General features: G+C 41.4%; 1 protein-coding gene across 5 annotated transcripts in view; it reads right to left on the reverse strand.

Moving 5' to 3' along the window:
• phactr4b (phosphatase and actin regulator 4b) overlaps positions 1 to 15,436 on the reverse strand; it is an 81,262-nt gene that overhangs the window by 17,700 nt on the left and 48,126 nt on the right. For 3 of the 5 annotated variants that reach the window (XM_062991355.1, XM_062991357.1, XM_062991354.1), the window contains 4 exons: positions 10,446 to 10,616; positions 9,810 to 9,905; positions 8,909 to 8,989; positions 6,370 to 6,783 (listed from right to left, as the gene is read on the reverse strand). In XM_062991355.1, the coding sequence (XP_062847425.1) occupies positions 6,370 to 6,783; positions 8,909 to 8,989; positions 9,810 to 9,905; positions 10,446 to 10,616 (762 nt within the window). The remainder of the gene's footprint in view (positions 1 to 6,369; positions 6,784 to 8,908; positions 8,990 to 9,809; positions 9,906 to 10,445; positions 10,617 to 15,436) is intronic. The other 2 variants (XM_062991358.1, XM_062991356.1) reach the window with 1 other exon arrangement.

The raw sequence follows: 15,436 nt of genomic DNA on the forward strand, positions 1-15,436 counted from the left end.
GACAAGGAATGTTTATTTGTATGGCACTTTTCATGCACAGTGCTTCACATAAAGAAAGATAAAAGCAATAGAACATAAAATTAAAGGCCATAAGAGTTTGCACTGTTCAAGTTCTGACTGGTGGGTCAAGATGTGCAAGACATGTGCCTTAAATGGTACAAGGTACAGAATGGGGTTTGATAAGAGCCTTACGGTAGGCCAGGGCTGATCCAATTTTGGCTTTGTAGTCAAGAGTCTTTGTTTTTAAGTGAATGTAGGAAGCTACAGGAAGTATAAAGAGTACATGTGGGTGTACAAGAGGTCTGAATACTGTCTAAAGATCCACAAGGCATGATGGTTTGATGAGTATGTAAAAATGAGTTGTGGCCTTTTCAATCATCACACCAACCCGGTACACATAAGTACACAGTCACTTACATTCAAAAAAAAATTTGAAAAATGTTCTAAAGAACTAAAACAAGGGTGCCCACACATTCATGGCTTGCGATCTCCTATTTAAGTTGACAAATCGACTTTTTAAAAAGGTGGCCGAAGCTTTTTTAAATGCACTTCAGTTGCATATACAGTAGACTCTTGACTTACAAATTTAATTGGTTCTGAAGGGCTGTTCTTAAGTCAAAATGTTTGTTAGTTAAACCTATTTTTCCCATAAGAAATAATGTAAATGGAATGAATCCATGCCAGACCTTGATGTCTTAAATGGTCTTTTTTGTTATAAATACAAGTATATTTTCCCTTAAATCTTAAATTATAAAATAGACATTCCTGTAATAAACAATAATAAACAACAATACACAGTAGTACTGTACATAAAACACACATCACATTTTAGTACCGTATGTGTGCTGTACCATACACCATAATAAATTTCCTTCTTTTTTAATAAAATGTATCTACCAGAAACAACAATAACTCTCATATTTCTCTATTATTCCCTTCTTTATTTCAAGTGTTGTATTTTGTAGGTGCAATTGCACGAAAGAAAGAATACTTTACTGAGCCTTCTTCTCTCTCACTCACTGTCCCCTCTGTCTGATACACAGTGACACCTACTGACAGGAGTAATTATACAACACAACAACGCTTTCTCTGCAGCTTCTTTTTGGCCATTTTAATATAGAATTTTACTAAATATAAAGAAAACACCGAAAAAAACACTGTCCGCTGTCCGAATATTTGCTCACTGTATATATATATATACACATATATATACAGTATATATATATATATATATATACATATATATATATACATATATATATATATACAGTGTATCACAAAAGTGAGTACACCCCTCACATTTCTGCAGATATTTAAGTATATCTTTTCATGGGACAACACTGACAAAATGACACTTTGACACAATGAAAAGTAGTCTGTGTGCAGCTTATATAACAGTGTAAATTTATTCTTCCCTCAAAATAACTCAATATGCAGCCATTAATGTCTAAACCACCGGCAACAAAAGTGAGTACACCCCTTAGTGAAAGTTCCTGAAGTGTCAATATTTTGTGTGGCCACCATTATTTCTTAGAACTGCCTTAACTCTCCTGGGCATGGAGTTTACCAGAGCTTCACAGGTTGCCACTGGAATGCTTTTCCACTCCTCCATGACGACATCACGGAGCTGGCGGATATTCAAGACTTTGCGCTCCTCCACCTTCCGCTTGAGGATGCCCCAAAGATGTTCTATTGGGTTTAGGTCTGGAGACATGCTTGGCCAGTCCATCACCTTTACCCTCAGCCTCTTCAATAAAGCAGTGGTCGTCTTAGAGGTGTGTTTGGGGTCATTATCATGCTGGAACACTGCCCTGCGACCCAGTTTCCGGAGGGAGGGGATCATTCTCTGCTTCAGTATTTCACAGTACATATTGGAGTTCATGTGTCCCTCAATGAAATGTAACTCCCCAACACCTGCTGCACTCATGCAGCCCCAGACCATGGCATTCCCACCACCATGCTTGACTGTAGGCATGACACACTTATCTTTGTACTCCTCACCTGATTGCTGCCACACATGCTTGAGACCATCTGAACCAAACAAATGAATCTTGGTCTCATCAGACCATAGGACATGGTTCCAGTAATCCATGTCCTTTGTTGACATGTCTTCAGCAAACTGTTTGTGGGCTTTCTTGTGTAGAGACTTCAGAAGAGGCTTCCTTCTGGGGTGACAGCCATGCAGACCAATTTGATGTAGTGTGCGGCGTATGGTCTGAGCACTGACAGGCTGACCCCCCACCTTTTCAATCTCTGCAGCAATGCTGACAGCACTCCTGCGCCTATCTTTCAAAGACAGCAGTTGGATGTGACGCTGAGCACGTGCACTCAGCTTCTTTGGACGACAAACGCGAGGTCTGTTCTGAGTGGACCCTGCTCTTTTAAAACGCTGAATGATCTTGGCCACTGTGCTGCAGCTCAGTTTCAGGGTGTTGGCATCTTCTTGTAGCCTTGGCCATCTTCATGTAGCGCAACAATTCGTCTTTTAAGATCCTCAGAGAGTTCTTTGCCATGAGGTGCCATGTTGGAACTTTCAGTGACCAGTATGAGAGAGTGTGAGAGCTGTACTACTAAATTGAACACACCTGCTCCCTATGCACACCTGAGACCTAGTAACACTAACAAATCACATGACATTTTGGAGGGAAAATGACAAGCAGTGCTCAATTTGGACATTTAGGGGTGTAGTCTCTTAGGGGTGTACTCACTTTTGTTGCCGGTGGTTTAGACATTAATGGCTGTATTTTGAGTTATTTTGAGGGAAGAATAAATTTACACTGTTATATAAGCTGCACACAGACTACTTTTCATTGTGTCAAAGTGTCATTTTGTCAGTGTTGTCCCATGAAAAGATATACTTAAATATCTGCAGAAATGTGAGAGGTGTACTCACTTTTGTGATACACTGTATATATATATATATACATATATATATATATATATATATATATATATATATATATATATATATATATATATATAGAGAGAGAGAGAGAGAGAGAGAGAGAGAGAGAGACGGTCGGAGTCAACTTGTTGGTGACGTCACGTGTTTCGTGAATTTCGGTTCGTAATTCAAAATTTCGTTCGTATGGTAAATTGTTCGTAACTCAAGGGTCTACAGTATTGATATTCAGCTTCACAGAGCAAACGACTGAAAAATCCCACTAACCTTATTCTGATGATTTGCACTGAATGGTGTCAACCATGTTTATGTAATCTGGACAATAGCTGCTGATGTCAGTTCTCAAGCAGGTTTCCAAGTGTTCATCAGTAAGGGTGGACCGATATTAAGACTTAATTATTTTTATGTGGGAAAAGGCTGATTCACACAGGTAGGTTGATAAAAAAAAAAGCCGTAAAATATGTGGCATGTTCCAAAACCTTCCAGCAGAGGCCCTTGACTTCATATGAATGTCAGATTGTACGATTAAAATTTCTCCGTCAGCTTCTCACACATATTAACGAAACATTTTTTGCAGTGTTCTTGCCCGAATCGAACCGTTTTTGATTTCTTTGTGCTTGGTTGCACACTCATCTTCACAAACAGTGTAGGTTACAAAAGGAAAAATGCAAAAATGGCACAAATTGGCTACTGATGAAAGAAAACTTTCTAGACTAGCAGTGCTTTAGGCGGGCTGAGGTGTAGCTATGGTAACAAACCGCAAATTAAAGAAACAGTGGCCACATTTCATGTCAATCACGTTAATCTGTTTGAATGAAGCGTGATCTACCAGCATGCACTGTCGATTGACGTATTGGGCACCCCTGGTGCAAAACATGGCTCATGGCTTCCAAACTTTTCTTTAAGAGTAAGAATTGTCCTTAGTTGGTTACTGTGTGTATTTCATTCAAATTATTATTCTAGTGAACTGCACATTGATTCCTAGTGGTCTGAATCTACAACTACAAAATACAAAGAGATTAAAGATGATTTTCCATTGCACATTACACTATAGCACAATACGACATGCATTCAATTTATAAACTATATCTGTAAAGAAAAAGAATGCCTTTATTTGTCATATATACACATACATGTGTACAGTTATACGGCACCCCTGGAACGGACAGGGTTTAGGGGCCTTGCTTAAGGGCCCATCAGTGGCTGCATAGCTAAGCCTGGATTTGAACCAATAATCTTCTGATTGACAGCCCAAAGCTCTACCCACTAGGCTACCACTGTCCCAACCACTGTGCTGTACCTAATAGCATTTTATACCAGACATTGAGAGCAAGTATGCCACAGTAACTGTGATTTAGCTTTGTCTCATTGCAGTTGTTCTGATGTTTAATTATATTTAGCATTGTTTAAGTTTGTTGTTGAATAAAATATTTAGTTTATATATGGTGCTTGTATTGTCTCACTGTAGTGACCATTCTGTTTGACCAATCAGTGGTCTGCATTAGTGGTTTTTCACCACACATACAGTGTATCACAAAAGTGAGTACACCCCTCACATTTCTGCAGATATTTAAGTATATCTTTTCATGGGACAACACTGACAAAATGACACTTTGACACAATGAAAAGTAGTCTGTGTGCAGCTTATATAACAGTGTAAATGTATTCTTCCCTCAAAATAACTCAATATACAGCCATTAATGTCTAAACCACCGGCAACAAAAGTGAGTACACCCCTTAGTGAAAGTTTCTGAAGTGTCAATATTTTGTGTGGCCACCATTATTTCTTAGAACTGCCTTAACTCTCCTGGGCATGGAGTTTACCAGAGCTTCACAGGTTGCCACTGGAATGCTTTTCCACTCCTCCATGACGACATCACGGAGCTGGCGGATATTCGAGACTTTGCGCTCCTCCACCTTCCGCTTGAGGATGCCCCAAAGATGTTCTATTGGGTTTAGGTCTGGAGACATGCTTGGCCAGTCCATCACCTTTACCCTCAGCCTCTTCAATAAAGCAGTGGTTGTCTTAGAGGCGTGTTTGGGGTCATTATCATGCTGGAACACTGCCCTGCGACCCAGTTTACGGAGGGAGGGGATCATGCTCTGCTTCAGTATTTCACAGTACATATTGGAGTTCATGTGTCCCTCAATGAAATGTAACTCCCCAACACCTGCTGCACTCATGCAGCCCCAGACCATGGCATTCCCACCACCATGCTTGACTGTAGGCATGACACACTTATCTTTGTACTCCTCACCTGATTGCCACCACACATGCTTGAGACCATCTGAACCAAACAAATTAATCTTGGTCTCATCAGACCATAGGACATGGTTCCAGTAATCCATGTCCTTTGTTGACATGTCTTCAGCAAACTGTTTGCAGGCTTTCTTGTGTAGAGACTTCAGAAGAGGCTTCCTTCTGGGGTGACAGCCATGCAGACCAATTTGATGTAGTGTGCGGCGTATGGTCTGAGCACTGACAGGCTGACCCCCCACCTTTTCAATCTCTGCAGCAATGCTGACAGCACTCCTGCGCCTATCTTTCAAAGACAGCAGTTGGATGTGACGCTGAGCACGTGCACTCAGCTTCTTTGGACGACAAACGCGAGGTCTGTTCTGAGTGGACCCTGCTCTTTTAAAACGCTGGATGATCTTGGCCACTGTGCTGCAGCTCAGTTTCAGGGTGTTGGCATCTTCTTGTAGCCTTGGCCATCTTCATGTAGCGCAACAATTCGTCTTTTAAGATCCTCAGAGAGTTCTTTGCCATGAGGTGCCATGTTGGAACTTTCAGTGACCAGTATGAGAGAGTGTGAGAGCTGTACTACTAAATTGAACACACCTGCTCCCTATGCACACCTGAGACCTAGTAACACTAACAAATCACATGACATTTTGGAGGGAAAATGACAAGCAGTGCTCAATTTGGACATTTAGGGGTGTAGTCTCTTAGGGGTGTACTCACTTTTGTTGCCGGTGGTTTAGACATTAATGGCTGTATATTGAGTTATTTTGAGGGAAGAATAAATTTACACTGTTATATAAGCTGCACACAGACTACTTTTCATTGTGTCAAAGTGTCATTTTGTCAGTGTTGTCCCATGAAAAGATATACTTCAATATCTGCAGAAATGTGAGGGGTGTACTCACTTTTGTGATACACTGTATATGTACGCTTGGTACCAGTTCAAAAAGGGTAACCAGGTTTAGCACGGGTACTTGAGTATAGTATGGGTCACTTTGCAATGGAAACAACCACTAAATGTAGGATAACATATTTAAAAATATACCGTACTGTAGGGTACCGTGCAGTGGAAAAGAAGCATTCAGCTGAGCTGTCCCTGTGCATGTTCCTAAATAAGAATATAAGCTAGAGCAGGACCTGAGGGAGCACAGTCACTCTCTTAAGCACTGAGGAAAGAAAGAAAGTGTAAAAAAGCTAGCGACACAAAGTTAAACTGCCTCACCTCTCCTTCCTCTTCCATCCTCTACAGAAGCATGGCGCGGCAGGCTGGGCTTCCAGTCGTTCTCGGGTCGACTTTTACGGCCGTCTTCGGAAAGACCTTTCATAAGTCCGGGCCTTTTCTCCACATCTAAATGGGTTCTGCCTCCATACCTAATGTCCTCTAACTGCCAGCCCACACTGGGTTTCCACTCATCCATGGTGACCCGTGGACCTCGTCCGCCATCCTCATGGCTGAGCATCACGCGCAGCTCTGCGTCGGTCGGGTCACGACTCCTGCGCTCATGGTTCCTGAATTCATCAGACAGGGGCTGCACAGGCTTGATTCCCCTACATCCACCTACACTGCTGCCCCCTACAGGTAATGTATGCCCATTCTTTATATATGGTGGCTTAGAGCCATGGGCCTCAGCTGCCTCTGTAAAATAAACAAATTAATAAACATGTAAATAGAAGTGAATAGTGCATTACTAAAGAAATAGACTGTGAATTACTTATTGACAATAAAGATGGCAGTATTTCTACCTGTTATGGCCTGAACTTACTGTAGATTATTTAAAGATGGCATTTTACAGCTGTGGTCAACATTATTGGTACCCTTGATTGAATGTTGTTTAAAAAAGCCAAATAAGTGGATATGTATTAACGTAGTATCATTAGAATATTTTAATAGCATGTCTAAATACACCGACTAGGCATAACATTGTGACCACTGACAGGTGAAGTGAATAACACTGATTATCTCTTCATCACGGCACCTGTTAGTGGGTGGGATATATTAGGCAGCAAGTGAACATTTTATCATCAAAGTTGATGTGTTAGAAGCAGGAAAAATGGGCAAGCGTAAGGACTGGGTCAGAGCATCTCCAAAACTGTAGCTCTTGTGGGGTGTTCCCGGTCTGCAGTGGTCAGTATCTATCAAAAGTGATCCAAGGAAGGAACAGTGGTAAACCGGTGACAGGGTCATGGGCGGCCAAGGCTCACTGATGTACGTGGGGAGCGAAGCCTGGCTTGTGTAGTCCGATCCAACAGACGAACTACTGTAGCTTAAATTGCTGAAGAAGTTAATGCTGGTTCTGATAGAGAGGTGTCAGAATACACAGTGCATCGTAGGTGCAGGGCTGTTTTGGCAGTAAAAGGGGGCCCAACACAATATTAGAATGGTCATAATGTTATGCCTAATCGGTGTACAAATTTGAACAAAAAGTTGGCCTGTTAACATAAATGAAGTCAGTTAAAAAAGAAATAAAGAAGAAAAAATAGTATACAACATGGACAGAATTAAAGACATCCTTCCTTAATACTTGGTTACAACCTTTGGCAATAAAGACAGCCTCCAAATGTGTTTGTAGCCATCTGTGAACTTTGTGCACCAGTCTACTGGTAGTTTCTTCCACAGCAATGTAAATGTTGGCAGGGTTGTTTCCCCGCCCCCCCCCCAATAACAGATTTTTAGTTAGATTGAGATCAGGACTCAATGCTGGCCAGTCCATTTTTTTCTATTTATTTATTAATTTTCTTCCTTTTTCTCTTGATTTTAGCATAGCCAATTAGTCTTTCGCTATTGAGGATCCCGACTGAGTTCGAGAAGGGTATTTTTGCCTGCTCCACGCCCCATCTGACACGTACGCAGTCCCTCAACCCCTTCTTTTTTGCCCGTACTTCAGTGGATTCGCATACAAGGCTCATCCACTTCTGCACAGGTCTGCTAAAGTGTCCTTACACAGTGTTTAAAAAAAACCACCCCTTTTCCACCCAGCAAACTCCATGGTCAATTTTGTCTGCTGCAGGCACTGCCAATTGTGCCCGCTAGGTGGCGACCAGCCAACTGGTAGCAGAGTCGAGATTTAAACCAGGGTGTTCAGAATCTCAGAGCTGGTGTGCTGAATGTCCCACTTCGCTACCTGGGCGCCCATTTTTTTTCTTTTTAACCATTCTTGCATACTTTTGGATGTGTGCTTTGGGCTATTATCCTGCTGTAGGACCCATTTTGTTTGCCTTAAACCTAATTCTCGTACACTTGGAGGCACTTTTCACTCTAAAATGTTCTGACAACCCTCTGATTTTATTGTTTCTGTAACATATTCAAGACCTCCTGTCCCAGAAGCAGCAAAGCAGCTGAGTGTCTTAATCAACAAAGATTGCTTTTGTTTCTAAATTTCTAAATTACTTCCTTTAAATAAGATTAAAGAAAGGCAAAGAAGGCTTGTTGCACATGCAGTAGATTAGAACAAGTTGTCCTGTTTTGTGTGTTTCTAACAGCTCTTGGATGAATAGGGATCTGCAGCAATAAGTACAAAACCTTCAAAGCTTTTTGCTGCAGGACACAATCTGCTTTATTTTTCATCAACATAAGAGAAGTTACGTGCCAATTCTTTCCAAAATATCATGATATACTGGAAAAGTGCATCAAAGTGAACTTTCTTTGCTTCATCTGCCTTTGTAATAATAACTGGAGGGATCAATAAACACACACACACACACACACACACACACACACACACACACACACACACACACACACACACACACAGAATGGCTACCATTGTCAGAAAGCTCCTTAAGCACTCCTTGCTCTATTAGCTCCTCCCTTGGTCTTCTCATCGACATCTTTCTTTCCAAAACTGTAGGAAAACACAAATTAAAAGCTCATTTACTCACAGTATACAGTAGAGAAACTGGTTTACATTAGCTTAACAATAGTGAATGCTCTGGACAGTCAGATATTGTTCCTATATAAGAAAATGCTTTTCAGGTAAGTTTGCCATATCAAAATAACCAAGAGCCAGTTATTGTTTGCCAGAGTAATGATCAGTAACTAATATTTAAATAAAAAACAAACACCAACTAGGCATAAGATTATGACCACTGACATATGAAGTGAATAACACTGATTATCTCTACATCATGGCACCTGTTAGTGGGTGGGATATATTAGGCAGCAAGCGAACATTTTATCCTCAAAGTTGATGTGTTAGAAGCAGGAAAAATGAGCAAGTGTAAAGATTTGAGTGAGTTTGACTAGGACCAGATTGTGATCCCAGTCTGCAGTGGTCAGTATCTATCAAAAGTGGTCCAAGAAACCGGCGACAGGGTCATGGGCAGCCAAGGCTCATTGATGCACTTGGGGAGTAAAGGCTGGCCCCTGTGTTCCGATCCAGCAGACGAGCTACTGTAGCGCACATTGCTGAAGAAGTTAATGCTTGTTCTGACAGAAAGGTGTTGGAATACACAGTGCATCACAGGTTGTGGCGTATGGGGCTGCATAGGCGCAGACCAGTCAGGGTGCCCATGCTGACTCCTGTCCACCGCCGAAAGCGCCAACATTGGGCACGTGTGAGCATGGGAACTGAACCACGAAGCAATGGAAGAAGGTGGCCTGGTATGATTAATCACGTTTTCTTTGACATCACGTGGATGGCCGGGTGCGTGTGCGTCACTTACCTGGGGAACACATGGCTCCTGTGGGAAGAAGGCAAGCCCTTTCATGGAAACGGTATTCCCTGATGTCTGTGGCCTCTTTCAGCAGAATAATGTGCCCTGCCACAAAGCAAAAATGCTTCAGGAATAGTTTGAGGAGCACAACAACAAGTTTGAGGTGTTGACTTGGCCTCCAAATTCTCCAGATCTCAATCCAACCGAGTATCTGTGGGATGTGCTGGACAAACAAGTCCGATCCATGGAGGCCCCACCTCACAACTTACAGGAGTTAAAGGATCTGATACTAACATCTTGGTGCCAGATACCACAGCACACCTTCAGGGGTCTAGTGGAGTCCATGCCTTGACGGGTCAGGGTTGTTTTGGCAGTGAAAGGGGTGGTCATAATGTTATGCCTTACCGTTGTATATAGTTATACAGGTAAACACAACAATCACATCAGTGTGACAGAGCCATCAATGTTATACTAGTTTACAGTATCGAGTAAAAACAAAAGCTGCAGGCGAGATTAAGTCTGTCCGCAGGTTAAATGCAGCCTTTGGGCCACATGCCTGACCAAAGCTAAGATCGTTTTTGCATTTACAAAAACCCCCAAAAAGCAGGGGGCACCGCTGAGGTTTAAAGCAATATAAATAAACACCTTCTGAAGTTTCCTTAAACTTCTCACTGCTTTTCTTCTTCCTCCATTTCCAGGGTTTAAAGATCTTGCCAAGGGTAGAGAACTTTCCCTTGCGTTTAGGGGGTGGAGTGCCATCTCCTGCATTCCCGCCATCACTTCCTGTGCTATTGTGCTGGTGGTTGCCTTCATCATCTGAAAAAAAGTAATGAAACAGAGGTAAGCCGAGATATTATTAGAATGATCAAACATGATTTTTTTAAAATTAATTTTACAATGACTATGTGTGCACTAGTATTTGTGGCCAGTAAACCTGAACAGACTAACCGGTAAAAATGCAATTGTACTTAAACTTGGAGGTTGAGATTTTAATTAATATTTCTTGTTTTGTCTGCTTAACTACATTTCATTTGTTAATATATCTCCATTCCTACATTTCAGGCCTGTAACACATTCCAAAAAAAGTTGGGACGGGAGCAATTTAGGGCTAGTAATGAGGAATAAAACTGAATAATGATGTGATTTCAAACAGATGATGTCAACAGGTGATTGTTGAGTCTTTGATGTTGATTGTTGAGTCTTTGATGAGCAAAGATGATCAGAGGATCTGATCGTATTTGCATATTTCTCCTCTACAGTGCATATCACTATTAAACGATTCAAGGAATCGGGAGGAATTTCAGTGCGTAAAGGCCAAGAACGCAAGCTTAAGCTGAACGCCCGTGATCTTCGATCCCTCAGACGCCACTGCATCAAGAACCGCCACTCATCAATAGCTGATATAACCACATGGGTGAGGGATTACATTGGCAAACCTTTGTCAAGAACTACAATACAGAGTTACATGCACTTGTGTTAACCATGTCCAGAAGTGGCGTTGACTTCTCAGGGCTCAAAGGCATCTAGGATGGACCATCTCACACAGTGGAAACGTGTACTGTGGTCAGATGAATCATCGTTCCAAATCTTTTTTGGAAAAAATGGACACTGTGTGCTCCGGACCAAAGACAAAAAGGACCATCCAGACTGTTATCAGCAACAAGTCCAAAAGCCAGGGTCTGTCATGGTATGGTACTGTGTCAGTGCTCTTGGCAAAGGTCATTAACACTTCTGTGATGCAGCATTAATGCAGAAATGTACACTGAGATCTTAGAAAAACATGTGCTGTCTTCAAGACGTCATCTTTTCCAGGGACGTTCATGCATTTTTTAACAAGACAATGCAAAACCACATGCTGCACACATTACAAAGGCATGGCTGTGGAAGAAGAGGGTACGGGTACTGGACTGGACTGCCTGCAGTCCTGACCTGTCCCCAATAGAGAACGTGTGGAGAATTTTGAAAGGGAAAATGTGACAACAATGACCCCGAACTGTTGCACATCTTAAGACGTGTTTGCAGGAAGAATGAGACAAAATAAAAGCTGAAACACTAAATCACTTGGTCTCCTCGGTGCCAAAACATCTTTTGAGTGTGGTGAAAAGGAATGGCAACATTACAAAGTGGTAAATGTTTTGCTGTCCCAACTTTTTTTTAAATGTGTTGCTGACCTGAAATGCAGGAATGGATGTTTATTAATAAATGAAATGAAGTTGAGCAGATAAAACATGATATATATATAGGTTCATCCTGTCTGCAATGAAATAAGTCGAAGTATTATTTGCATTTTCCATGCCATCCCAACAGTGAAGATTTATGAAATGAAATTACAAAGCCCATATAAACGCTATTTTTTTTACACTGAGCAGCACAAGCACAAATGTACAGGAACACAAATGGCCCTTAAACACTGCACACCTCACTGTGGCACAATCATAACACATACAAACACTGCACTGGTGCTTTTAAAACATATGAAGTCGATGATGCTCAACAGAACCATTATTGTTTTAAACTCTACACCAGTGTTTGCTGGCAGCTTTAGTTGAAAGAAAACAGTCCCCATGCACAGAACTTCAGTCATCCTGCCAGTAGCTGCCACTTCACTATGCCAACAACTCACATTCCACTCACTGATAGGCCTGTCAACATGTCCTCATGTGAATCTAGAACTTTCCATATCCTGGCTGAGTACCTGTGGTCCTTTCTTCTGCAAAGCACTACCTGTAAAAATGCAATCTAAATTCAACAAGAGCCCGGCTTACAGCTAATTATCAGCTATAGTATAAATAAATGGCATGACAGTGTTGCTTGTATGTCCTCAAAGGACTTTCCTACTTAGCATAAGCCACTGTGAGTGTTGCCTGCAAAGACTGGGTGCACTCAAACACCATGCCAAGTTTTTGGCAGGACTTTTATTAGGCACACATTAAAACAGAAGTAATCTGGGATTAAATCTAACAAAAAAGGGTTGAAAGTGTACCAGTGTAAAAAATTTAAAATATTAGCTGAATATTAGCAACAAATGATTACTGAGTGTGACAAATATCTAAAATACATGTGCATTAGTCTGTGTATATACATACACATTATTAGGCATAACATTATGACCATCTTCCTAATAATGTGTTAGTCCCCCTTTTACTGCCAAAACAGCCCTTACATGTCGAGCCATGGACTCCACTAGACCCCTGAAGGTGTGCTGTGGTATCTGGCACCAAGATGTTCTTCAGCAATTTGAGCTACAGTAGCTCGTCTGTTGGATCGGACCACATGGGTCAGCCTTCGCATCCCACGTGCACGACCCTTGGCAGCCCATGACCCTGTCTCCGGTTTACCACTGTTCCTTCCTTGGACCACTTTTGATAGATACTGACCACTGCAGCAAATGTTAAATATATATATATTTCCTCGGCTGCTCCCGTTAGTGGTCGCCGGTGGATCATGATCTGCATTATTGATTTGGCACAGTTTTTACGCCGGATGCCCTTCCTGACACAACCCTCCCTATTTATACGGGCTTGGGCACTACACGGCACTACAATGCACTGGTTTGTGCATTCTAGCGGCTAGGTACCTATAGGACAATTCAGTGTCTCCAGTTAGCCTGACTGCATGTTTTTGGACTGTGGGAGGAAACCGGAGCACCCGGAGGAAACCCACGCAGACACGGGGAGAACATGCAAACTCCGCACAGAAAGGACCCGGACCGCCCCACCTGGGGATCGAACCCAGGACCTTCTTGCTGTGAGGCTATGGTAGATATGGTAAGATATGGTAAGCAAATCAGTATTAATTTGAACCACTATGCTTGTTCGTGATAATACCTATTTAATTGATGTATTGTTTAATTATTAAAGCATTTTTACTTATCTAAGTGTCCAAAGCATTAAAATGTGGACGTTTGTTTGTTTATTAGGATTTTGACGTCATGTTTTACACTTTGGTCACATTCATGACAGAAATGGTAGTTACTCATTACACAACATTCATCAGTTCACAAGTTTAATATCCAATTCACCTCACTTGCATGTCTTTGGACTATGGGAGGAAACCGGAGCACCCGGAGGAAACCCACTCAGACACGGGGAGAACATGCAAACTCCACACAGAAAGAACCCAGACTGCCCCACCTGGGGATCGAACCCAGGAACTTCTTGCTGTGATACGACAGTGCTACCCAGTAAGCCACCGTGCCACCCTGTTATCTATAGATTCACAGTCTGAGTTTGAAGATATGCACCATCCGGTGACATCCTGGCTTTATAAGAAGAAATGTTCCAGAAATTTGACATATAAGCACTATAAGCATTATATCAGCCAGGCTGGCAATTTTATCCAATAACTGCACTATTTACAGTGAAAATGCTTGCAGCTAATGCAAATATATTACATTTGCAAAAATGTCCAAATTCCATAGTCCATATTGCAAAAATATTACATTGACCAACAAATATCTCCAATAATACAGTGCAAAGCAATTTCTAAACATTGTACATGAAAGCAGAAGGGAACTGTTGTAAACACCTATTTAGAAAGTCAATTACTGGCTCTCAATTTTCCTAGGAAACAAAACAAAAAGCAGCAAAACCATGTAGAGCTGATTGCTGACTGGTATTAATAATATTGCATAGTTGTAATTTATAACATACCCTTAATGTGCCCATCAGAAATAAAATAACCATAACAACCTTGTTCCCACTGCCCTCCAATACATGCAATAATAGATCTTTAGTAGCACAGGAACCACTGGGCTTAGTCACACCAGATCATTTTCATAAAATAAATCTATAACCATGTATTACTATAAATTATCTGACAGAAATCCCTCATAGCTGTGAAAGCCTGATCAAAAATATTGTCATTGTCTATTTCACCTTCCCAATTTTTGTTCATTTATAAAGAAAAATATTTATCATTTAGCATTAACACAGGATGTCCTGGCGTCAGTGATTCAGTTTCCAGAAGATTTTACATAACATCCCGGCCACACTCCACCCAATAACACAGCTGTTACAGGGCATGGCAAAGTGCACAGTGGAAGAGACTGGCTACAGTCAGCAATTGTTAGTTTGTTTGTTTATTAGGATTTTGACGTCATGTTTTACACTTTGGTTACATTTATGACAGGAACGGTAGTTACTCATTATACAACGTTCATCCGTTCACAAGTTTATATCAAACACAATCATGGACAATTTTGTATCTCCAATTTACCTCACTTGCATGTCTTTGGACTGTGGGAGGAAACCGGAGCACCCGGAGGAAACCCACACGGACACGGGGAGAACATGCAAACCACACAGAAAGGACCTGAACCGTTCCACCTGGGGATCGAACCCAGGACCTTCTTGCTGTGAGGTGACAGTGCCAACCACTTAGGCACCGTGCCGCCCCAGTCAGTAATTGTATACCCACAAAATTGTAGCTTATTACATAATCAAGGACTGTATGTACCAGATATGTTTACCAAATGAAGTATATATAATCAAATGGTATCTGTACAATGGCTTTTAAAGTAACATTGTATAGAACTGCATTAATGCATCTGTTTCTGTTGCAAACACAAAGCCCCCTTTCATCTGAACCACATCACAGGGGTGGATCATTTACTTCAAGAATGTTGGTATCTAAAA

Source organism: Trichomycterus rosablanca, chromosome 3 (genome assembly GCF_030014385.1).
Source record: "Trichomycterus rosablanca isolate fTriRos1 chromosome 3, fTriRos1.hap1, whole genome shotgun sequence".
Classification (NCBI taxonomy): domain Eukaryota; kingdom Metazoa; phylum Chordata; class Actinopteri; order Siluriformes; family Trichomycteridae; genus Trichomycterus; species Trichomycterus rosablanca.